Raw genomic sequence first — 23,786 nt, 5'->3', positions numbered from 1 at the left:
ATGTTAATATTTTATAAAACATTGTACTAAAAACATAAAATGACAAACAATATGATTCTAATAATCAATAAAAATTCGTTAAACAGCATAAAATGGCTAACATTATAAAATATTACCCCCATGTAGATAATATCGTTTGTTAAAAAAATATTAATAAATAAAAATTTGTCAATTGCAATTGAATGAATGTAAACATAATAATGATCTAGGAGTGCAATACAAGAGCACATGTTTTTGTTATGGTAAATGTAATTAACATACGTTATATGACATTATATCAGTAGAGAAAGACTTGTAAAAACAACTTTTCCCTATTCATATAATAACATACGGTGTTTTAGGAACATTAACTCTATCTAGAAGAACAAAAAAATTGGTTCTCTTTTTTTTCCAAAGAAAAAAGTTGTTGAAGTGTCAAAGTACAGCGTAAAAGTCAAAACCAGAGCAACATGTAAAGCGTGCAGCTTTCATGTTTATAAAAGTAACAGAGAAACCTCGAAACTTCGTGCTTCCATTTTCCACTACCAAACCAAAAGCCAAAAAACACAAAACAACCATCTTCTCCGGTGGGCGGCCACCTCCAAATTCTTCAGGGCCGCACACGCGTCCCTGCAACAACCACATACGCAAATGGAGACACCACTGCTTCACGCAGTGAGCGCCGGCGGGTTCCATGACTACGAGCCGGTGAGGAGCTTCAAGGATGCTCGGTCGGTGGCGTGGAATGAAACCAAGAAGCTGTGGAAGATTGCAGGGCCCATCGCCTTCACGATCATCTGCAACTTTGGCACCAACACTGCTTCCGCCATGTTTGTCGGCCATCTCGGAAACCTAGAGCTCTCCGCCGTCTCCATCTCTCTCTCCGTCATCAGCACCTTCTCATTCGGTTTCATGGTAATTTCCTTTTCATAATATTCAGCTTTCATTTATATATTAATTAATTTTAAATTCGGTATTCAATTTTAAATTAATTTAATTTACGGGGAATCCGTAATTTACGGGTGCCGTTTTATGTTTTTAAACTTTTATTTCAGAAGAAAAAAAAAAAAAAAAAGGATAGATATTTTTTAGATTTATGATATATTTGTATATGTGTTTCTGGTTGAAATTTCTAACTGCCCGTGTTTTTTTTCTGTTTAATTTTAGGGATGTCCTATCACACATTTCATTTTACTTCTTATACACTCCTTGATAATTTGTGTTCATTAATCTTATTCAATTCATCCGATCCACCGGTCAAAAATTAAAAGGATGTGTGAGAAATAAAATGGGAAGTGTGGATATCACATCCCTAATTTTAACCCTTTGCTTTTGCATTTTTCTGCATTACTTTTCTTCCTTTCTTAAATACTGTTAGGTACGTTGTTTCTTTTTCAATGTCAAAATTATTTAATCATTATCTAGTAATAATTTTATCATATATTAAATATAAAACATAGTTTCCCTAGTATTTTTCATATATATTTTGTTGGTATTTCTTACTTAAATTTAAGTATCTCGTATTCTTTTCACAGTTGAGAAAATTTAGTAACAGATGAAAGGTTGTGTGCGTGAAGGTGAGAGGAAAATATATGATACAAAACTGGGTAAATCAATTTCTTTGAAAAAATATAATTCAACGGTTTTATATTTAAATATCATAAAATCTATTTAAATTATTTTTTAATATGTAAATTTAATTAAAAGGGTAATCTTGTTCATTTCCGTGAAACAAGAAAATGAAAATGATAATATTAAGGTGGCTAAAATTATAGACATTTAATGACTTGATAGCTGATGATTGGTTTGATAAATGTGTCCATTTTTTATTGTCAACACATCATTTAGTTTATATATTTTATCTACAAATTTAGTCTCACTAGTATTACGCAAATTGAGGCACCTTCTTTATCATTACCTAAAAAAGAAAGAAAATGTGGTCTTTCCTCCCTTCTCATATCTTATCATTTCATTGCACTGTTGTTTCTAACTGCGTAAACAAAAGTGATTGTCGCACTCCTCATTTTCTCGAGAGATACAAACAAAGAGAGGAGTGTAAAACAAAAAAAACGGAAGTGTGAAAATCACTACTCAGAAAAACTTCATTATGCATCTAGCGTAATTGCAAAATGTATACATGTTCACACCGGCTAATGCATATTATGTACAAATATTTGTAGCTTGGCATGGGGAGTGCATTAGAGACGCTTTGTGGCCAAGCTTTCGGGGCCGGACGTGTGCACATGCTCGGCGTTTACATGCAAAGATCATGGATCATTCTGTTCACGAGCTGTGTTATCCTCACGCCAATCTATGTCTTCTCCGGCCCCATTTTAAAGCTTCTTGGGCAGGAAGATGACGTGGCTAATCTTGCCGGAACATTCACTAGATATTGCATACCGCAGTTGTTCTCGCTTGCCTTCAACTTCCCTGCCCAGAAGTTCCTTCAGTCTCAAAGCAAAGTTCTCGTGCTTATGTGGATTGGATTCATCGCGCTTGTTGTACACATTGGATGGCTTTTTCTATTCATTTACGTGTTCGATTGGGGTATATATGGTGTAGGCATTGCGTTTAGCATGACAGGTTGGGAAACTGTGATTGCTCAAAATATTTACATAATGAACTGGTGCAAGGAAGGGTGGACAGGGTTTTCTTGGTTGGCGTTCAAAGACATATGGGCGTTTGTCCGGCTATCACTTGAGTCGGCCGTGATGCTTTGCCTGGAGGTTTGGTATATGATGAGTATAACTCTTGTTACAGGCCACCTTAGTAATGCCGTGCTTTCTATTGATTCGCTCACTATTTGGTAAGGCCACAACTCGCCCTCGTCAGTTTTTACCTACGATTTCCATTCATTTCTCCACTCGAATTCTGATACTTTACTCAGTTTTTTTACTTAATCAATTGATGTTTCAGCTTAAATTTCAACGGTTTGGAAGCAATGTTGTTCATTGGCATCAATGCTGCTATTAGGTAAGTGCCCAAGATTCATATGTGCAATCTTGTAACACAAGATACACTTTTGAGGCATTAATTAAGGATGTTCTGGACCTGATTTTAATTTGTGTCTCGCGTGTCTTCAGTGTTCGAGTCTCCAATGAACTTGGAATGGGGCGTCCAAGAGCAGCTAAATACTCAGTCTACGTGACGGTTGGTCAGTCTCTGCTCTTCGGAATCATTTGCATGATTGTGATCTTGATATCCAAAGACTACTTTGCTGTCCTGTTCACAAGCAGCAAGGAATTGCAACGTTCTGTTTCCAATCTAGCAGTTCTTCTCGGAGTGACTATGATTCTCAATAGCGTCCAACCAGTTATTTCAGGTAACAATTGAGTTACTTAGAACTTGTTTGATAACCATTTTAGACTTCAGTTTTTAGTTTTACAAAAATAAATTAATTAATTAATTAATTAAGAACTGAAAACGAAATGATTATCAAACGATCTCGTAATCTTTTTCCGCAGTCCACCACGTATTTTCAACTCCATCTCTGACTCCTTCCCCTTGTAATCCTTTGTTCCGGATTCATGCTTTCAGGTGTTGCCATCGGAGGCGGATGGCAGGGACTGGTGGCTTTTATAAACTTGGGTTCTTACTACATCTTCGGGCTTCCACTCGGTATCGTTCTTGGCTATGTAGCAAATTGGGGAGTGAAGGTAAAACATTTTGGTTTCAATTCCACTGCTAAATGTTGTAATCTGATCGGTTCTCTGGCTATTCGAACCCTAGCTAGCTCGGGTTTTTTTTCCCTCGAATGTCTTCGACAATCATAGTCCCAAAATCTGTTCACCATTGTAGGGAATTTGGGGAGGCATGATATGCGGGACTGCTCTTCAAACATTGGTGCTTGTGATTGTACTTTACAGAACCAACTGGACTAAGGAGGTAAGTTCAATTCTCTCACAGGCATCTATACTAAGTCCGTGTTCTGAGATTGCTAAGCGGAAGGGTTTAAAAGCACTTTCTAACATCGCTTCTAGATTGTAGAAGCGTTTTTCTAGAAAAGCACCTGAATTCTTAATAAAAAGTTCGATGTGGTTCTAACAAATTTTTTTCTTTTTTTATAGAAATGCTTATACTAAATCGTAATTTTTCGTGGCAGGTTGAACAAACAACGGACCGGATGAAGAAGTGGGCCGGGCAGGACTACGGCAACGAGAAGACAGATGCTGTTAGTGTATAAAGAAATTCATATCATGGTTTTTCCTGAGCGTCTAAAATCTTCTAATTAAGCTTCTTTGCTTACTTGTAACTTTTTGTGTTGAAATTTTCAAACCAAACATGGTAACTTGCTAGGCAGGAAATTATTTGCCAACGGTAAAGATTTTTTTTACCTGTCAATTGTGAGTTCAAGAAGTTAATCTGAATTCCCATAAAATTTTAAGGGTTCTATTTTTCTGTCTTTCCATCATCAATATTATCTGTATATTTAAACCCAGTTCAAAAACAATGTTCACTTCACCAACAGTGAAATGACGAGGGCCCACAGCAAGCTCCTTATACCCATTCTTTCTCCTTCTTAGCACAATAAAATGACGCCTTTGTCCATGCTGCCCACGCATGGATCATCTTCGAAGGCTCTGCTTCGACTCCATCTTCTCGACTTTTCCTTCCGTGATTTTGCGGGACTTGTTGGAGGGGATTAGACCATCGATGAGATCCAAGGGTGGAGATTGGGATGAGAAAAGGTCGTATCTAAATTTGGGGTAAAGAAAAGTTGTTTTAAAAGTTAATATCATTTGAAGGTATTTCGAGTACCTAAGTGAATAGTGGATTAAAAAGAATGTTTGTTTTGAAAAAGCGATATACTAAATTACTCTATACGACAAGAGAGTTTAAATTTCAAAGGTGGGTACAAAGCGACGAACACATTACCCTGTCATATGATAAAATAGTAGTAATTATAGCATCAATGCACCAAAACTCTTCTGTAAATAAATGAAAGGGTAATGAGAGGAAATTGACTACAAAAATCTAGCTTTCAGCCGTCTATTTGTAACTAAATAATTGCAGGCTTGCAGCTACCATACAGAAAAATCCCAAAGACAATTAGACAAATTTTTTGTCGGTTCTGAATCTATAAATCCAAGCTTCAAAAAGCAATCTGACCAAAAATGAAAAAGACTTTTTTCTTTTTTTGGAAACAAAAATGAAAAAAGACTAATATGCTCGTATGGTAAATAAAATGAGTAAATTAGTATTAAAAAAACATACTTCAAGAGCTTAATTGGAAAAATTCGACCAAAAAAAGAGCTTAATTGGAAAAAAAAATATTTCTTCGGTTATTCACTTGTTATGTTATGATTAATTTTAGTTGCACTATTATTTTGATACCCTTCTCTCATTAGGAAATACGGAGGTTTTTTCCCATATATGAAAAGTTCTTAAATTTCTTTCATTGCATCTTTGCATACATGTTTGTCTTACTTTCTTGTTTTTTTTTTCTTAACCTTGTGTTGTAGCTCAATCTGTTTTGTAGGTTTATACTATTAGGTTCGACTTTAGAGGGAATAGGTTTCATGTCCCCCCCCCCCTCTTTTCCTTGCATTTTTGTTGTTTTTGTTTCTAAAATGGTAAGGTTTAAATCCCCTTCTCTTTTTCATGTATTTCTTATCTTTTTTTTTTATATATATTATAAGGGATTAGGTTTGTTTCCTCCTAGTTAGGTGTAACTTTTTTTCATTAAATAAAATTCACATGCACCATCTAGGTTTTCTAAAAACACATTACGTTATATTATTGTTAAGGTCAGCTAACACCAAGGTCAGGATGGCCGAGTGGTCTAAGGCGCCAGACTCAAGTTCTGGTCCTCTAACGAGGGCGTGGGTTCAAATCCCACTTCTGACATTTCTTTTTCTTATCATTTTATTCTTCCCTTTTTTGGGCTTTGTGAGTGAAGGTTTCAAATTCTACCACTCTTCACTTTTATCGAACAAAAATAAAAGCGCTGTCGACATTACGAATATCAAAATGTAATTGTTTTAAGCATTAAAGTAACCAAAAAAGTAGAGCGACAGCGGGAACAAGTCAAAGTGAACGAATTCGTAAGATAACTTTGGACCACCCTGTTTTGTTCTTGCATTCACGGCGGCGAAGTAAGTGCAGGATGCCGTTGGCTTCTAGTACATGGAGACATCTGATATGATATCTGCAGGTCCCTTGGTGCAAAATTTGAACGCTTCAAACCCAATCAATTAGTTGTGGACGTTAAAAACACGTCGACTTTGATTGGTTTTACGTAACGAACAATCGATTTAAGACTGCAGATCTTTGTAGTATCTGAGTGAAAAGTACGTTGATTTCCGTATCGAACAAGCTTGAAATGTTTGAAGACTGATTTGTCTTTCTCCTAGCAATTTTCACCGAGTCTGTGTCTTGACTCAACTAACAATCACTGTGTTGACCCAGCTAACATTCTAAGTAAACACCCACCAGTCCCCAACCCACAGGCCTCCTGTGATGCCGTGGAGTGCAAGAAACCTAGGTCAGAACAACAGCTGCGGTAGGAGATCTCGCACATTAGAAAGGGTTAGCGATTTTCACACTCTCGTTTTGTCATTATTTGCTTTGTCCTTGTTTCTGTCAGTTGATTACCCTTTCACCCGGCCCGGCTCTCTCCGCACAGTGTTGACAAGGATCCTAGCTAGGCAAGATTTTGAACTTGGTTTTGCAGCTGCTGGAAATCTGTATCCCGGAACATTCTCTTCATGATGTCGAAAAACAACACTTCGACTTTCTGCACTTCATCCCTTGTCTGCGGTTGAAAACAATCGCATATGCTTCTCAGTTCCAAGTTTCGGTTTCTAACCATGCGTTTTTATTCTTATCATTTGGATTAATTTAAGAGCAGAGATTCAAAGGGAAAACTGAGAAAAGAGAAGTAAATGTTACCGGGGAATAGAGCGGATACTGATCTGCTACGCATTTAAACGTTAACTGGACATCCGCCACAAAATCAAGAACTCCGTAGTAGTCTCTTTGATCCAGCCGTTGATAAATTTTTTGAAAATTCAGGATATTAGTTCCGGATACATTCATCCTGTAAGCGGAGCTCACGATCTGCCTCCATGCGCTCAACGAAAAAGGCATGATTTCGTGGCCTTTTTCGTCTATCAGTCTCTTGATCATGTTAAGTGCCTCCGGGCACTGTAAAGCATATATTCAAAATATAATAGTTTCACTAATTACATTTCATTTTTCACTTCTTCCAAACAATCTTACTTCCGGAAGTATGATGTAGATGCAAATAAGGCTTAAACTGAAAATGAACAATAATCGATTTCTAACAAGAACGAAAACACGAGAGACTATTTATGGAGGCTGTTACAATCAGATAAGCACCTGGAAATGTTCCGAGATGGACACCAAGAAATCCAGATAGTAAATCACAAAGAAATAGAGTTGTAGAGCATCAAAATAATCCATTTAAAGTGAGATTCAAGAAGAATTAGTCCTCCAGCCAAATCAACGTACCTTCATTTGTATAATGTGAGACATCTTTGCCCCGGAGGAAGCAGGCCTGTTTGTGTTTAGAACGCTGCGTTCTGCAGAATATTCAACGGCAACAGTTGCAGCACCCGTCACATTTCCTAATGCTCTATTCAAACTCAGAGGCTTTGGTATAACACCGTCATTTTGGCCACCTTCACGGTAAAGTAACCGCTTTCCAGATTGTTGATAGTCCCTGCGAGAGTCATGTTGGACAGGCATTTGGCTTTCCCCTATGTCGCAAGACTGACAGAAACAGAAGAAGCTATATTAGAAAACTTATAACATTCAATTCAATGACAGGGTTTAATGTCCGAATGTGGATCATCACCAACATTCACATTCAAATCTGGTTGCCAGCCTGTAATCTTTACAGCATTTGCTCTCCTCCTGCTAAACACTTCCCTTCTCTGTCCAACCAACATATCCTCCATATTCCCATTCAAACCAGGTAGCTTGCCCGTAAAGTTTCCAACATTCTTTAGCCTTTTCCTGCCACACATGTGCGCTTCCCTCCCTTCTGCAGACAGCAGATCATCCATAGTGTCGTGCAAAGATAAGTTACTTGATAAGGAGGAGGAGCCAGAATCTCCAATATAAAAGGGGGTATCGAAGATTGGCCCGTTTGTTTCTCTAGGTACATTGAGGTCAATTTGTTCTGCTCCTGCAGGGGCTTCAAGTAGGCTCTGCAATGTAGCAAAGGTATCCCGAAGGGATTGCAAATCTCTATCCATCTCAGTCAGTAAGAACTAGTTGGTAATGTGCCCCCGAGACTGAAACAGCAAGAAAGTAAAACTATACACAACTTCATGCAAGAGATTCAAAAAGTGGGTTCAGTTATCGACTTAGACAAACCACGCGTAAGCGTGAGGTAAAATCAAGCAATAAAAGCTCCTAGATTCACAGGGATATAGAATAGCACGTAAGTTACAATACATAACTCGTAAGAGAGAAAAGTAGTACCCAAAAACAAATTTCGGGATTCCCTTTCAAGATTTTCGAGGAAGTAGGGGCGGAACTCTAGCTACAAACTCGTTTTCATAATCAATTTTCTAAATATGATTTACCAAGAAAGAACTCACCCATCAAATTACTCTTTAAATGCCGGAATCTGGCTGTCAAACCTGTCGGCCTCCTGCCCTAGCAGGTGAGTCGAAACTCAAAAAGGCATTGCATATCATATAAGTTAATCTAATCATTCAGACACCATAATCGAATGACAAGCTTAATGAAAAATCTAATGTGTTCATTTTGTAATTAATATCATACCGATCAGGTAGATAAAAACTCGTAAATTTCTTTACTCACCTCAAATGACTTGAGAATTCGACCTCCTCATCAATTGAAATTCAATAGGAGTTGCAGATCCATTCTCAATTTGTGTCCAGGACTTAAAAATCTATTGTGATGACTGCTCAAAGCTCTCAATATGCTTCAGTTCAACCTAAACACACTATATTCCCCCCTCTACAAGATGCCCTATGTACTCTGCCTAATCCAGATTGAAGCTTAGCTTGCATTCACCTTTTCAACGAGGACTCGACATCTACTAACGCACACGACATCTTGCAGATTCTTTCCATGCTTTATTTGGTTACGACGTTATTATTTGTCCAGGTAAACAAATTAAATGTCGTTTAGCCAACGTGACAGACTATCCCAATCGTATGCGCAGCTTAAACGGGGTACAAAATGTTTTCCCGTCAAGAGAAACAATGTAATAAAGACGGTGACTATATCCAACACGAACGGATAATTGTTCAGAAAAAAGAAGAGGGGCATCGGGTGGAGACACATTTCAGTAGTTTGTTTCGCAGCATAGACTATAAAACTGATCATGTCATGCTATGAACGGAGGTAAAGCACTCGAAAGAAGGCTCAAGAAAGAGGCTGAGAAAGCAGACCTGGCATCCCTACGAGTATGCAGCCGGAGCAACAGCCGCAGAAAGAGCTGAGAAAGCGGGCCTGGCATCCCTACAAGTATGCAACCGGAGCAACAGCCGTAGTGATGCGATCACGCGAAACCCTGCAGTTGCAGTTGCAATCTGCAAGGGTTTAACCTTCACGTCCTATAAACTCATTTGAATCGAATGCCGACCAAAGCTTTGCTTCGAGGTCGACTCGATCTCACAATTAGGTGTACTTGTTGTTCTGCTCTGTTCCAAGTTTTTTTTTTTTCTCTTCAACAATTGTGAACTTTAAAAGGGAATGAAATGCACTAAATAATCAAAACGAAATTAAACTCTTATATAAAAACAAAAATGTCTACAACGTTTCACCGGTTCAGAACTAGTACATAGAAGGACAACTCTAACCAGCAACCGGGTAAAATAAAAGGGAAGAACACCGTCACGTTTACATTTCTAAAACTTATAATTAGATCATTCTTCCTCCTCAAGAAAGGCAGATCATGGATAGGATGCTGGACAATTTCTAGGCATCACCAGCTTTCGACTTCTTTGGCATACGATAGCCTCCAACCACGCAAGCATGGTCGCGCTCAAAAGGTTCAAGTGTGACTTGTTCTGCAGGCTTAAACTGCTCTGCCTGAAGCTTCTTGACCTCTGATTGGAACACTGCTTCCGCAGGTGACGTTGAATCAATGCAATTGGCCTGAAAAACAGATTTTAGTTACCAAACCATGAGCGGGCCAAAACGAAAATTTCCAACCATCTAATTTACGCCGCAAGCAAAAGGGACCTCGTGTCTGATAAGGTCTACCCTAAATACAAACCTTGATTGAGATAACAAAGTGGCCTCCAGCTTTCAGAAAATATGATGCATTCAATGCAACAATCCTAGCCTGCAGAGATAATTTGACAGAGTGAACATGATTCAGAAGCAATTAACATTTGAAAGGCTAATTATGGCCATGCCTTCAAGGACTTCGGCCAAATACACCAACACCAACACAGTCGGAAACACTGGTGGTAAGGCTACCAGCAACACCAGAGAATGAAAGAGTAGAGGAGAAAAGGGGAGAGGTGAGGTGAAATCATTAGGAAAAAAACTGAACTACAAAAATCAAATATGTAGGAGCATCAGAAACTCGGTCTTTGCATCACCCATAATTGTCTTGAAGGGGAATCCGAGTTGTTCGTCACATGCTCAATATATTGCAGGAAGGAAAAAAAACTTTTAGAAATACAATTATGAAAAATGACACTACAAATAAAATTAGAAGAAGAAAAAAAAACCAAATTATGACATCTGAAAGTTTTATTGCACAAAAAATATCCAGTATAGAGAACCAGAATCAGAACGAGTACAACAAAAGACATTAGAACTTGAAAGAACGAATAAACATAAACAAATACTAACAGAATTTACGGAACAAGAGAAAATAACTAGTTTGATTTCAATACAGAACGATGTAAGCATCAGAAACTCGAGTTCACATCATTCATGCTGTCGTGAAGGGGAATCCGAGTATATCTCATCATATGCGAAAGAATATAAAAAAATGACACAAAGTGGTTATGATTTTCAAATAACACAAATTCAAACTCAGGTAATCACTTTGAAAATCCTTGATATTTCATAACCCATAAGAAAAAGACTATTGGCAAAAAGAGATTCTTTTACTAGCAAAGACATGAAGGGCAAGAAACAAACCTGATCAGGTTGTGCAACATCAGAGAATATCACATCAACCATGCCAACAAGCATACGGTATTTAGCTGGATGTCTGGCATCTTCAATAATGGGTATGACATTTGTGCGCTTCTTCGCCATATTTACCAAGTCTCTGCCACTTCTATGAGAGAACTCAACTGCATAGACAACTCCAGTCTACAAAAACAATACGCAGTTTAGTTCTAAGAACCTAGGCTCGGAGGGAAAAAAAAGAGCTTGAAGAACCAATCTCAGAAAGAAAACTTACAGGGCCAACAATGTCAGACACATGAGAGACTGTTGTACCAGAAGCAGCCCCGAGGTAGAGAACTTTAGCACCAGGTTTCTACATTAAACACACAGAAACAAAGAGAGATAAATAATCAAAGATGGACAATAAAGATCAAACAAAAAGCAAGAAAACATGAAATCAAGACTTACAATCCATATATTATCAACGCCACCGAGAATGGCTGCAGCCAACTTGGAACGGAAAGGGTTCCAAATTCTATATTCAACCTTTGTTCCATCCTCATTCTGAAAGAAGAAAAACACATTCAGAAGGTGACTATTGACTATATTCACAAACCACAATAACAAGAAATACAATAAAAATCACAAGCAATTAGTCTAGATACTTAATTAAACGGATACTTTTGCAGGTACAAACGCTTAAATCCTTGATTATACGGATACAGAGCAGATATTATAATAAGTTCAGCAAATGGACGAAACACACCTGAACAGAAATCCTCTTCTCATTGTAGACAGCTTCACCGGGAACAAGATTCTTAGTAACAAGAGCATCTTCCTTACCCTTACCAATGAAAACACCTTCATGTCTGTGAGGCTCAACCACAACTTTGTTACCACCCTTCATTCCACCTCTCCCGCCACGTCCTCTTCCACGACCGCCTCCGCGATCACTACGCCCACCACGGGGCTTAAAGCCACTACCACCTCTGTCAAAGCCTCTACCCCCACCACCACCGGACCTACCTCCACTTCTTCCACCTCTGTCACCTCTGCCACCCCTGAATCCACCACTACCGCCACGACCTGCACAAAACACAACAACTTCTAAGGACTCCTTCCAAATCTAACAAAAATCTTAAACACAAAAAGTAAAACAACATAGAAAGTACCCATCAAATCGACGCAGAACAGTAAAGCACTGAAATTTCAAATTCTTTTTTCGAAATCAAATTAACCAAAACACAAATTACATTAACTTCTGCTAAAATATCTAAACAACCTTAAACACAAAGTAAAAACAACACAGAAACTGCGCATAAAAACGAAGGTAAATGGTAAAGAACTAAACTTTCATGCGATTTTGTCCCCAAAAAATAAACCCAAGAACAAAAATCGACAATGTTTTCAGCAGAAAATGAAGAACAAAAATCAGAACATCCAGATATCCGAAAACCCAAATAAAAATGCATACTTTCATACAAGTTATAAAGAAACAAACGATAAATATTAAGAGGGGTAAAGCTCTTTTTCTCCATTACCTCGAGGAGGAGCCATCGCTGCGAGTGTACAGAGAGCTGAGGGAAGGAACCTGGTTGCTAGGGTTTATCAAAAAAAGAGAGAAGAGGCGCGGTGAGTTTCCGTGAGAGCCTGAAGGCTCTTATATAATGTCTGCGTTTTAGGGTTTAGGGTTTTGGCGTTGGAAATTACCGTCCCTACTGTGCGGTAACTGCGGTAATTATTAAATGGCCCAAGCAATTTTTCGATATTAACTTTTGTTCGGCCCACGAATGGACTTGACTGTAAGCTTTTTCGTTCTGATGGGCCGAATACTGGTTTGGGCTGGGCAAAGATGGGGCCCAATTAAATGTAACATCCGGAAGGCTATCTGAGTCAATGTGAAGTCTTGAAGCATCTGGAAAATTCTCGACAAAACACATCGTATCCACCAAGTGCCATCTCTCAACTTTGAAAAGGGATTCTTTCCAGATCTTTTCAACTAAAATTTATGAATCAAATAATTTGAGCTTTTAAAATTTGATTCAACAGTTAAAACAAGGAGTTCTTTTAAAAGTTATAATACCTTTACTTGTTGGATCAAATTTCAAATGTCTGGATCACTTAATCTGCAAACTTTGATGAAAGAGATCCGAAGATGATATATTTCCCTCAACTTTGCCTCTGCTTAGTAAAAGTTTTATGATGCTACAGAGCATCTTATATTTCAAGTTTTTTTGTTAATTATTAAATCTTCTATTTTGTATATTTTAATTAAAAAATTAATAATTAAAGAGTATTATATATTCGGAGTACCATATGAAATCCCAACTACTAAATGGATGTTTCAAGCCAATAACGTACGAACGTATATTTAATTTTGTTACATGACTATTTGGTATCGGTTTCTATTACGGAATTGGATCCTCTCCGAGATAATGCCTCAAGATCCTACTGACAGGACAACATGGACCGTTGGATTTTGATCCAACGGCTATAAACAGGTGGTCCCTCTAAAGTTATAATAATTGTAGATGTTGAATCAAAATCTAACGATACATGATGTCTGGTCAGTAGGATCCCGAGGCGTGGCCTCGGAAAGGATCCAATTCTTTCTATTACGATCACGGTCAAATCTAGTGGTATTAAATTCTTCCCCGGATAAATACTTAAACCTGCCCTCATTTTTTCGTTTACTAATATACCCTCCCACTATAAACGGTAATAACAATTCACAAGGGCAGAATGGTACTTTCGCATCTGAAATATTCTCCCCTTGACGGCCTATAAATACAACCGTCCATTCCGATACGCAACCCGCAAAACATTCCGAAAAAACTCTTATATCCGATCAATGGCGTCCGGTCACGAAGTCCAACTGAAGCTCACCTCCGCCAGCGACCTCAAGAACGTCAACTGGCGAAACGGCGCCTTGAAGCCCTACGCCGTCGTTTGGGTGGACCCCAATAACAAAAGCTCCACTCGCGTCGATGAGGAGGGCGACACGTCACCCTACTGGGACGAGACCCTCACCATCCACTTACCGGGCCCCGTTGATGGCGACACCACTCTCCACATCGACATCGTGCATGCCGGATCCGACCCGGATACCAAGCCCTTGATTGGGTCGGCCCGGCTCAAGCTCCGGGATGTCATCGATGACGGGGGCTTCGACGAGCCCGCCAGCCGCACACTCCAGCTCAAGCGACCATCCGGTAGGCCCCAGGGGAAGGTTGACGTTAAGGTTACGATCAGGGAGCCGCGCTATCGTGCGCCGGAACCGTACAACGCTCCTCCTTATGGTGTCCCGCCGCCAGCTGGCTCTCGGGACTATACCGCTCCGCCAACGGCTTATGGGGCACCGTACGGCGTACCTGCACCTCCGCCGCCGCAAAATCCTTACTACGCGGCTCCTCCGCCTTCTGGGTACCCGTATAACCAATACAGTGCTGCTCCCGCGCCGCCGTACGGTCAGCCAGCTCCCTACGGTCAGATGGGACAAGGGAGTTACGGACGGCCGGGGCAGGGCTACGGACAGGGGGCGTACGGACAGGGGGCGTACGGACAGGAGGAGAAGAAGAGCAAGTTTGGGGGGATGGGGACGGGACTGGCGGTAGGCGCGGTGGCTGGGGCGGTGGGTGGGGTGGCATTGGCGGAGGGGTTTGATTACGTGGAGGACAAAATTGCGGATGACGTGGCTGAGAAAGTGGAGGATGATGTGTACGACGGCGACGACGGTGATGACTTCTAGGTTGTTTTGTTGTTTTCCGATGTTTCGAGCGTCTTTTAGACTTGATAGTTGAGGCGTGGCTTGCATGCAGGGCCATGCTTTTTAATTAATTGCATGTTTTTTTTTTTTTTTTTGGTTGCATCGAGAAAAATGGAATGGAAATAATACGTGGTTTAAATTGAAATTATCTAAATCGAATGAGGCATAAAGGCTGTCCAAGTCGAAAATGCATACGTTATCGACAAAATGTGCGTGACCAGGTAAGCCGAGTGCGTCAGGATAATTGTGCCTTTTTTTAACATGCGTGTGAGAAACGTGTGATTGGATCACAGAATAAGTCGGAGCATCAGGATCGTATGGGTGCGTTGTGCATATATGCAGCACAACCAAAAAGAGACGAATCAAATCAATAGGTTAGTCCATCATTAACTATTTTGGCAAAAGAGGGATTTTTAGTGCACCGAGAATATTAATCGATATATCAAATGTAATAATGCAATTATTTGGGAAAAAAAATTTCAATCAATTTGTATCATGATATTTGGTGTAACGAATTGCGTTCCCAACTTTTTAAAAAAAAAGGCCGATGTAACGTCTGATTGGGTTCTAATGGAGCTGGACTCGTTTCGAATGTCGATGAATTCAAGTTTTTTTACTTTGTTGTTACGAATGTAAAAGTTATTAATCACATCGCTGATACACTTTTTAGTATATGTTACAGTTTATTTAGAGTTGGCTTGTACCAGAGAACAAGATATTTTTTCTTGTCACAATAGAGAAATACCCGACGCGGACTCAACACGCTAAAATAGGGCATCATATTGGCATCTAGGCATACATAGGGCGATGGATGCAGGTATGGAATATTCCTTTTTTTTTTTTCCTCTTTTTATACAATATGGAATTTTACTTCTTTTTCTTTTTTTTTAACAACGAAATTTTCCTTTTTAAAACAAAAATAATATATCCGAATAATTTATTTAGTTTGGTTTTTCGCCAAAACCAAAAATCAAATTGAAAATATTATTATTCGGTTTGGTTCAGTTCGCAATTTGTACTTCAATAGGTTTGATTTTTTTGGTTCGGTTCATTTATTTTTTCAAAAATTTCTTTTTCTTTTTAGCTTAGAAATTGAAGAGAAAATGAAGAAAAAAAATATAGGGAATAAGGCTTTCAACATATTTGGGCTTTAAGTTAGGTTTCCTTAACCTTGAATTGAAATGAGGCTCATAGTTGAATTGGAATCTAGGTTGGAAATGAACCCTCTACATAAATAAATACATAAAATATTAATTTATATTCATTCAGTTCAGATTGATTCATTTATGTTCCATTTTGAACCACCAAAATTGAAATCGGACCAATAGTTTTCGTTTAGGTTCCTTTATTTCCCGTTCGATTTTTTTGGTTTCAATTCGATATCCAATCCCTTTTTTTCGGTTTTCAGTTTTCCGAGTCCACCAGTAGTCTCAAGTATGTATTTTTGTCTCAATTGATAGAAGAAAAACAAAAAAAATTACGTACATGCCAAATAATTTGAGTGAAGATTGGAAGGAGGACACTAATTGTTGTAAGAGCAAGAATTAGAATAAAATTGTACACAATTTATTATTGTTGCTAAGCTTCCAAACAATTCTTATGAGCCTTCGCCCGGATTGAAAGTCTACACACCCTTATCACCTCGCCTATGTTTATTACAAGCAATAACCAAAACGAAAATTGTGTTGGGCTATACAAAATCCCTCTCCTTTCTCACTTCCCTTTCCTTCGTGTAATTTGCTAGCGTTGTTTGCAGCATTTCGTACAAGCAAATATCGGGGAGGTATATTCGAAAATATGACTCTGAGTGCACAAATAAACATTCTTAATCACTTAAGTCACAAGCTTATTACATCATTCAGATCCACATTTTAAAGAAGTAAAACGGGGAAAATAATAAGTACATGCATCCATGTACTGGTAATCTTTCGGGAATTGTTATTAGCACATCAAACACAAATAATTAATCATTTCGAAGTTCCTATAACAATTTTGGTTCACTATTTTGATTGAGAATCTAGGCCTATGGCATCAACTACTTCAATGGGAATGGATGTAACAGAAGAATACGTTAATGTCTTCCGCACCGAATCCTACCTCCACTTTTGGACACGTGTCGTCGCGTTTTCCAATGATGAATCCACCAAGTCAACGTGCAAGCCGATGGAGTCGACTACGGCAGCTCGGCTCTCACCCTATCGGCTCTTCGCGGAGCATCTATTGGATCCGGATCAACCCATGATTACTCGGATCTTACATTGCTCCTCGATCACCCAATCAACCTCTTACTTTTAGTGATGTGATATCCACAAATCCTATTTTACTTCTCACACATCTTTTTAATTCTTAACCGTCGAATCGGATGAATTGAAAAAATCAATAGATAAAAATTATCAAAGCGAATAAGAAGTAAAATATGATGTATAGATAGCACACTCCTACTTTTATGGTGACAAGACTCAAGCCAAGCTCCAACTCGAAAAAACTTCGAGTCGGCTCAACCATTTTCGTTGAGTTAAGCATAATAGTCGTCATGCTATTGTGAAATTTTATGTACCCGAGCATATTTTCCACACAATGAAAAGTATATTCTTACTTGGGTGTCATGTAGTCACTTTCAAGTTTGAAGACTATTGGAAGCCAATAAATACAGGCATCAAAATATAGTCCGTGTGGAGTAGAGAGATTCCGTCATATATTTGGGAGTGTAACCCATACTTTCGTTGGCTTCCATCACATAACGTGTAATTACGCAATGAAAGATATATCCTCCGATTAAACTTAAAATTTTACCATGTGAGTGTGTCAGTGGCTTCGCAGTGGATCTCGAGTCATAAAAAATATTGGTTCTAACATGACCTTTTTTTCATTAAGTATGGTACGTTTACGGTCTGAGCAATGTTAAGAGGATTCTCTCAAAAGTGGCTCTCCGTAGACTCTCTGTCACCTCATGTTTTAGTACAATATTTTATTATATTGGTACGAGAATTGACGTTAAAGAGTAAGATATTAGAGAGTCATAAAGTCTTACTTTCAGATCCCTGTCGCATTTCCCGTATGGTCCTCTTGAAACATGATTACCAGGGCTGAACTGGCGGTCATTGAATGCCCCAACCAACCCCAGTATTTCCAGCACATGTCTTCGTCGACCTGAATTCCGAGTGGGAAGTGAACCACTTGCATAAGTGGAGATCATTATCTTATTGCAGTAATTTTCCAGAAAAAGAAAAATATAAATCATCTTACTAAATTTCATTGGGATTTGGGATTACTTCTGAAAAATGTATTAATCTAATTAATTATAATCCACAGTGTGGTAATATTATTGGGTCATTCATATGATTTCTTTGAATTCTCTAAAAATTACGTAATGAAAGAGATAAATTTAACAAAAGTGTAATCCGATCTCAGGTAAGTTTCCATTTGCTTACCATAGAAACTTGCATGACGTTGCCGCACTAGGTATATGTTCACTGCATGCCTATCTCACTCCTTACTTTCATTATACAAGAAGTAAAACTCCGTGCGAGGTATGTTCTAAAAAAATTCACTATCCACCCCAACGTAGTTAATAACTTGGTTAATTTGTACAATTCATTAATACTTAATCACACAACTACAAAAAATAGGGTTCACTAATTAGGGCTCTAATGAAGGTGTTCAAATTAATAGTCACACTTGTTCTTGTTGGATCTCAACAATCCCCAACAATACTTGTTTTTGCGTATAGGTTGGTCTAAGGTAGTAATAAAGAGCCGAAAAGGGTACACGAGGAGCCATTTTTCATAAATATTTTTAGAGAAATGGTAACGAGACTTTTTTAAAAATGAGACTCCTTAGAGCAACTCCATCGGAGGCTATAGCCTGGTGGACAGGCAACCCAAAAAACCTAATAGCCTCCCTCCCTTGCTCCAGTCCATGTGGGTGATTGGATTCGGGCGAGGCCCAGTGGACAGTCCATGCGGGAATCCACAGGCCGAGAGCCTAAGGGCCAGATAATGCAAGGATAACATCATGATGATGTCAACCACGTTATAAAATTAATAAAAAATGTAAAAAATTGGCGAAATCAGCTTTAACAATCATAAAAGACAGCAACAAAATTTTCCAAGGAACCAAATCTGACGTGGCATGATATGAAATAGTATCCCAACCAGTCGTCTCTAACCATTTGCAGAGTCCCCACAGTCCTCGACTCGGGATACTCCGATGTGGACATTATTAGAGCCCTCCACATGGCCAACAACGACGTCACCGCCCCAATCAACATAATCTTCGACACGCCCAGTTTCAAATTGAAGGACCGGCTTTTTGGAAGAATCCCCAAATTTTAAGCTCCGAGGTTGTAAATTTGAAGCAAATTGGGGGTCAGAAGAGTAATTGCACTTTGGGTACCGAAGGAAATGGGAGTAGTTGTCCCAGTAATTCAGGGGACGACGTGGTTGAAGAAGTCGCGGTTGCACGGTGCGAGAGCTCGGCTGCGAGCCAGTGGTGGTTTGTGGGCAGCGGTGAAGTTTCAGGTTTATCAACGTGTAAAGTTCGGAGGCTTAGGCCTGGAGACGAAGTGGATTTTACTTTTCCAACAAAGAGCAGTTCGACATCTCCGTCACTCGGCAAGGCTTTTGGGAAGGGACGGCGGGCAGCTGCTTGTTCGGAGATTGTGAGGTTTTCAAACGAAGGCGGGCAACTGCTTGTTCGGAGATTGTGAGGTTTTCAAACGAACACATTCATTATTTATTTATATTTTTTGCTGAAATTGTAGAAGTTATTTATATTTGTAAAATATAAAATAAAATTATAAAAAGAAAATAATATAATAAAATAATAAAATAATCGTTCAATTTGATATATTACGGTGGAGATTAAAATTTTAAAAAATATAAAATTACCACATAAACCTTTGAATTTAAATTTTATATTTAAAATTTGACATTTACTTTTAAGATAGTCTTAATCACAAATCTCTAACTACCGTGAGTTCCATAATTGCACCCCAACTACACCAAGCAACTAGTTTATAAGTATCGATCTCCTAAATCCCATTTATCCACCCACACACACTTCTATCTTCAAACCCTCCGCGTCCTCCTCCTCCCTTGTTAGATTCTGCTCCTCCCCATCACCACCATCAATGGCGGAGATTTCTAAGGTGAAAGTCACCGGAAAAACCCATGTGAAGCCCAACAAGAAGATAGGCAACCAACAATGTCAGCTGGTCACATTTGACCTACCCTACCTGGCATTTTACTACAACCAAAAGCTCCTTTTTTACAAGGGGGGTGAGTTCGAGGAAATGGTGAAGAAACTGAAGGAGGGTTTGGAGGTGGTTCTGGTGGAGTTTTACCAGCTAGCCGGGAAGCTCGGGAAGGACGAGGAGGGAGTGTTTAGGGTTGAGTATGGTGATGAGATGGAGGGTGTGGAGGTGGCCGAGGCGGCGGCGGAGGAGATCAGCATAGCTGATCTGGCAGTTGAGGAAGGCACCAGCGCTTTGAAGGACTTCATCCCCTACAACGGGGTCTTGAACTTGGAGGGCGTTCACAGGCCTTTGCTAGCAGTCCAGGTAATTAATCAATGCTAAGTAAGCTACGTAATCTTGCTTAAATGTGGTCAGCGGTCCAAATATCTTGTTAAATAATGCATTACTGTTGTTGTTAATCTCAGTATCTAATTAATCTTTAGGGAAAAAAAATCCAACAACTTGGCTTGATGAAGTTATTAAAGAGGGGACCCAATAAATACTTTGTGATGTCAATTTAGAGAGATTTTTCGCCTAGAATATATGGTAGGGCATCACAAGTTATTAAACAATTGAATAAATATTTGAAAAAAAAAAAATTCTCCAACTATATAATAACATGTAATGTTTTGTACTATATACCGGACAAACTGAAAAATCAATCAATTTGAAAGTGGGGTGGGTGGAGTTGAAGGGTTTTTTCTTGAAAAAATACCATAGTAATTTGAAACTTTTAATTACATGCTATTTTATGTGACATGAAATGTATTTATTATGGTTGTTGGCCTCTATTTAATTTCTGATTTCTTTGGGGACCTAAATAAATGCTTTCTCATCCAAATGGCTAGTGTTTCACGCCACCGTTAGGTTTAGAATGCGATGTTTTAAGGTTGGTTTAGAAGTTATTTTTGCAAGAAGTATTTAAAAGTGCTTTTTTTTTAAAAAAAAGAAAAACGCTTCATTTACTATTTACCATGATTAATCTTTTCTATCATTGATTTGGCAGTTAACCAAGCTGAAAGATGGACTGGCAATGGGGTGCGCCTTCAACCATGCAATACTAGACGGGACGTCCACGTGGCACTTCATGAGCTCATGGGCCGAGATCTGCAATGGATCCAAATCCATTTCGACCCAACCATTCCTGGACCGGACCCAGGCCCGAAACACGCGCGTGAAGCTCGATCTCTCCCCGCCGGCATCAAACGGCAAGGTCCCCGCCAACGGTAAAACGGAGCCCAACCTGAGAGAGAGAGTCTTCAAATTCTCTGAAGCAGCGATCGACAAGATCAAGTCAACGGTCAACGCAAACCCGCCATCCGACGGCTCAAAACCGTTCTCCACATTCCAGTCCCTCTCCGTCCACATCTGGCGCCACGTCACCCAAGCCCGCCAACTAAAACCCGAAGACTACACGGTGTTCACCGTCTTCGCCGACTGCCGCAAACGGGTCGACCCGCCCGTGCCCGACGCCTACTTCGGGAACCTAATCCAGGCCGTGTTCACCGTCACGGCCGCCGGACTGCTGTCGGCGAACCCGCCGGAGTTCGGCGCATCGATCATCCAGAAGGCGATCGAGGGGCACAACGCGAAAGCGATCGATCAGAGGAACACCGACTGGGAGAGCTCGCCGAAGATTTTCGAGTTCAAGGACGCGGGAGTGAACTGCGTGGCGGTGGGGAGCTCGCCGAGGTTCCAGGTCTATGAGGTGGATTTCGGGTGGGGAAAACCCGAGGGGGTGAGAAGCGGGTCGAACAACCGGTTCGACGGGATGGTGTATTTGTACCAGGGGAAGAGCGGCGGGAGGAGCATCGATGTGGAGATTAGCTTGGAGGCTCCGACGATGGAGAAGCTCGAACAGGACAAGGGCTTTCTGGTCATTGACAACTAGTTAATTAAGCTTGGGATTTGGGTTAAGATAATTTGAAGGCAGTTTAATTAGTAGTGGTAACTATAGGATTAAGATTAATTAATTGGTTCGTGTGTGGGTTTAGTTGAGGCAGGCTTTTAATAATTACTGGACTCACATTCGGTCCGATTTTTATTTAGATTTGTATGGGAGAGTGAGTTATTTGCTGGTCTGTTCACTTAATGCTCTTTTTTATTTTATTTTTCGCTTGGATATTAAATTTTAATTATAAAAAGTTTACTATTCCAATTCTAATTTAAATCTAATGTCACATTCTCTTTAAGAGGAGGATCCCATTTTACCCAAAAAATAAGTGAAAATAAGAATTATGTGGAGAGCCGTCCGATCTCTTGTGATAATATCGTGGGTTTTGTGACTGAACATGTCATATTACTTTATTTTATTTTTTCATATCTTTTATTTTATTTTTAACGGGATAAAGAACTCGTTGTCTCACGAGGAGACGCATATCAATTGAACGCCGATATTTCAAATTCAGATATGGTCTCCTCTGTCTTATCGTTCTACATGTTACACTTTTTGTTGCTTTCGTGAAAGGGGTTGATTGAAACTCTTAGTGGGTTTTCGCCGACGAGATTTTTCTGTTCACCAAAGAAGAGGATCTTTCAAATGTGTTTTGGGCATTCAAATCGGGGTAATGAGTTTGTTAAGTCCCCTGGCCGCAAGATCTCACTAAAAGCGATCGGACGGCTTCCGCATCGTCCCATCTTTTATCAATTTGTATACTATTTTCTTCTCTCTCTCTCTCACAAAAAGTGCCATAATTCAACTAAATCATTAGTAAAGAATTTTGGAACCAATCATTAACAAAGATGTAATTAAATTCTGAAAAAAAATACTTAAAATGTTTTATCGAAGAAGCACATAACCGGTGCTTCTTGTAGAAAACAATTTAAGTGCTTTTGAAACCCAAAAATATTTTCTCTAAAAACACTTTCAGTTATTTTAAAAGTACATTCAAACGAGCTCATAATCGGTAGGCAAAATGAAAGATAAAATGGTTGAAATAACTAATCACTTTACTAAGAAAAAACAAATTATAGTTTAGTTCTGTAAGTAGTTTAAAATTACACTTGTTTAGTTTCAGACTCAAACCAAATCGGTTCAATTTGTTTATGTCAAAATTAATTGTTCCCATACAAACTACTGTTTTTTGGTGGCTTAAATTAAATAGGAAAAGGTAAAAAAAAATAATTATAACTTCTACAATACATTATATTTAATTTCTTCCTTTCTGCATAGCAGTAAATCTAGTGAATTATTACTGATCAAATATAGTGAATTGTTAGGATGCACCTAAGTTTTATATTTATCTGCCAATTAACAAACGAATTTTCAAGGCTAGTTTGGTATTACTGAAATTATTTTAAAAGTTGAGATTAAAATTGTGTTTGACAAATGAAACAAAAGTGTTTTTTTGTCAAAATTAGAAATCAAAAGCAGCTCTACCTTGCTTATGAAAACAACATATTTTTTTTTTACAGCACAACAACTCCAAACTAGTCATCAGTTTATCCTTTCAGTTTTTTTATCCAAAATACAGTTGAGCATATCAAAATATAAATAATTAAAATTTTATTTAAATATCCAACCGCTTATATCTTTGACAGCCAACAGGATCCTCTTCGGATCCATTTGGTGAGAATTATGAGAATCTGTAAATCGTATTTATTTATTGTACATCATATAGTCAATTTTTATCGGGTACTGATTGTGTTTAATTTTAAATAAAAATATTTAAAATAATTTCTGATCATATGATACACGAACTATCTCTGAATTCTCAGGATTCGGATTCC

At 38.9% G+C, this 23,786-nt stretch overlaps 5 protein-coding genes and 3 non-coding genes across 8 annotated transcripts; 4 read left to right on the top strand and 4 right to left on the bottom strand.

Annotated features, from left to right (window-relative positions):
* Positions 1–459: 459 nt before the first annotated feature.
* Positions 460–4,371, top strand: LOC103966120 (protein DETOXIFICATION 35). The gene is made up of 7 exons (XM_009379261.3): positions 460–894; positions 2,160–2,785; positions 2,896–2,952; positions 3,063–3,301; positions 3,517–3,635; positions 3,778–3,864; positions 4,082–4,371. Exons 1-7 carry the CDS (start codon positions 631–633, stop codon positions 4,160–4,162), a joined length of 1,473 nt encoding a protein of 490 aa, XP_009377536.2. The 5' UTR covers positions 460–630; the 3' UTR covers positions 4,163–4,371.
* Positions 4,372–5,396: 1,025 nt separating this feature from the next.
* LOC125471089 (ATP-dependent helicase BRM-like) lies at positions 5,397–9,400 on the bottom strand. Its single transcript, XM_048570979.1, has 3 exons — positions 7,453–9,400; positions 6,871–7,125; positions 5,397–6,733 (listed from the first exon to the last, which is right to left on the bottom strand). Exons 1-3 carry the CDS (start codon positions 7,687–7,689, stop codon positions 6,623–6,625), a joined length of 603 nt encoding a protein of 200 aa, XP_048426936.1. The 5' UTR covers positions 7,690–9,400; the 3' UTR covers positions 5,397–6,622.
* On the top strand, positions 5,743–5,826 carry TRNAL-CAA. Its single transcript has one exon. It is a non-coding gene; the product is annotated as a tRNA-Leu (tRNA).
* A 290-nt stretch (positions 9,401–9,690) lies between the features above and the next one.
* LOC103958230 (rRNA 2'-O-methyltransferase fibrillarin 2) lies at positions 9,691–12,749 on the bottom strand. The gene is made up of 7 exons (XM_009370475.2): positions 12,597–12,749; positions 11,822–12,141; positions 11,524–11,619; positions 11,351–11,428; positions 11,083–11,259; positions 10,202–10,270; positions 9,691–10,080 (listed from the first exon to the last, which is right to left on the bottom strand). The coding sequence occupies exons 1-7, from the start codon at positions 12,610–12,612 to the stop codon at positions 9,901–9,903; spliced, it is 936 nt and encodes a 311-aa protein (XP_009368750.2). The 5' UTR covers positions 12,613–12,749; the 3' UTR covers positions 9,691–9,900.
* LOC125471143 lies at positions 10,505–10,577 on the bottom strand. Its single transcript, XR_007253414.1, has one exon. It is a non-coding gene; the product is annotated as a small nucleolar RNA snoR60 (small nucleolar RNA).
* On the bottom strand, positions 10,844–10,916 carry LOC125471144. The gene has a single exon (XR_007253415.1). It is a non-coding gene; the product is annotated as a small nucleolar RNA snoR60 (small nucleolar RNA).
* Positions 12,750–13,723: 974 nt separating the features above from the next.
* LOC125471088 (protein SRC2-like) lies at positions 13,724–14,966 on the top strand. The gene has a single exon (XM_048570978.1). The coding sequence runs from the start codon at positions 13,907–13,909 to the stop codon at positions 14,801–14,803; it is 897 nt and encodes a 298-aa protein (XP_048426935.1). The 5' UTR covers positions 13,724–13,906; the 3' UTR covers positions 14,804–14,966.
* A 4,891-nt stretch (positions 14,967–19,857) lies between these two features.
* Positions 19,858–22,221, top strand: LOC103932242 (BAHD acyltransferase DCR). The gene is made up of 2 exons (XM_048571168.1): positions 19,858–20,381; positions 21,064–22,221. The coding sequence occupies exons 1-2, from the start codon at positions 19,953–19,955 to the stop codon at positions 21,946–21,948; spliced, it is 1,314 nt and encodes a 437-aa protein (XP_048427125.1). The 5' UTR covers positions 19,858–19,952; the 3' UTR covers positions 21,949–22,221.
* Positions 22,222–23,786: the final 1,565 nt, after the last annotated feature.

This window comes from the organism of the source record quoted next, unplaced genomic scaffold (assembly GCF_019419815.1).
Source record: "Pyrus x bretschneideri cultivar Hongxiangsu unplaced genomic scaffold, Pyrus_bretschneideri_v1 Contig57, whole genome shotgun sequence".
Classification (NCBI taxonomy): Eukaryota; Viridiplantae; Streptophyta; class Magnoliopsida; order Rosales; family Rosaceae; genus Pyrus; species Pyrus x bretschneideri.
Note: the sequence above shows the minus strand (reverse complement) of the source record. Positions and strands in the feature narration are given on the sequence as shown.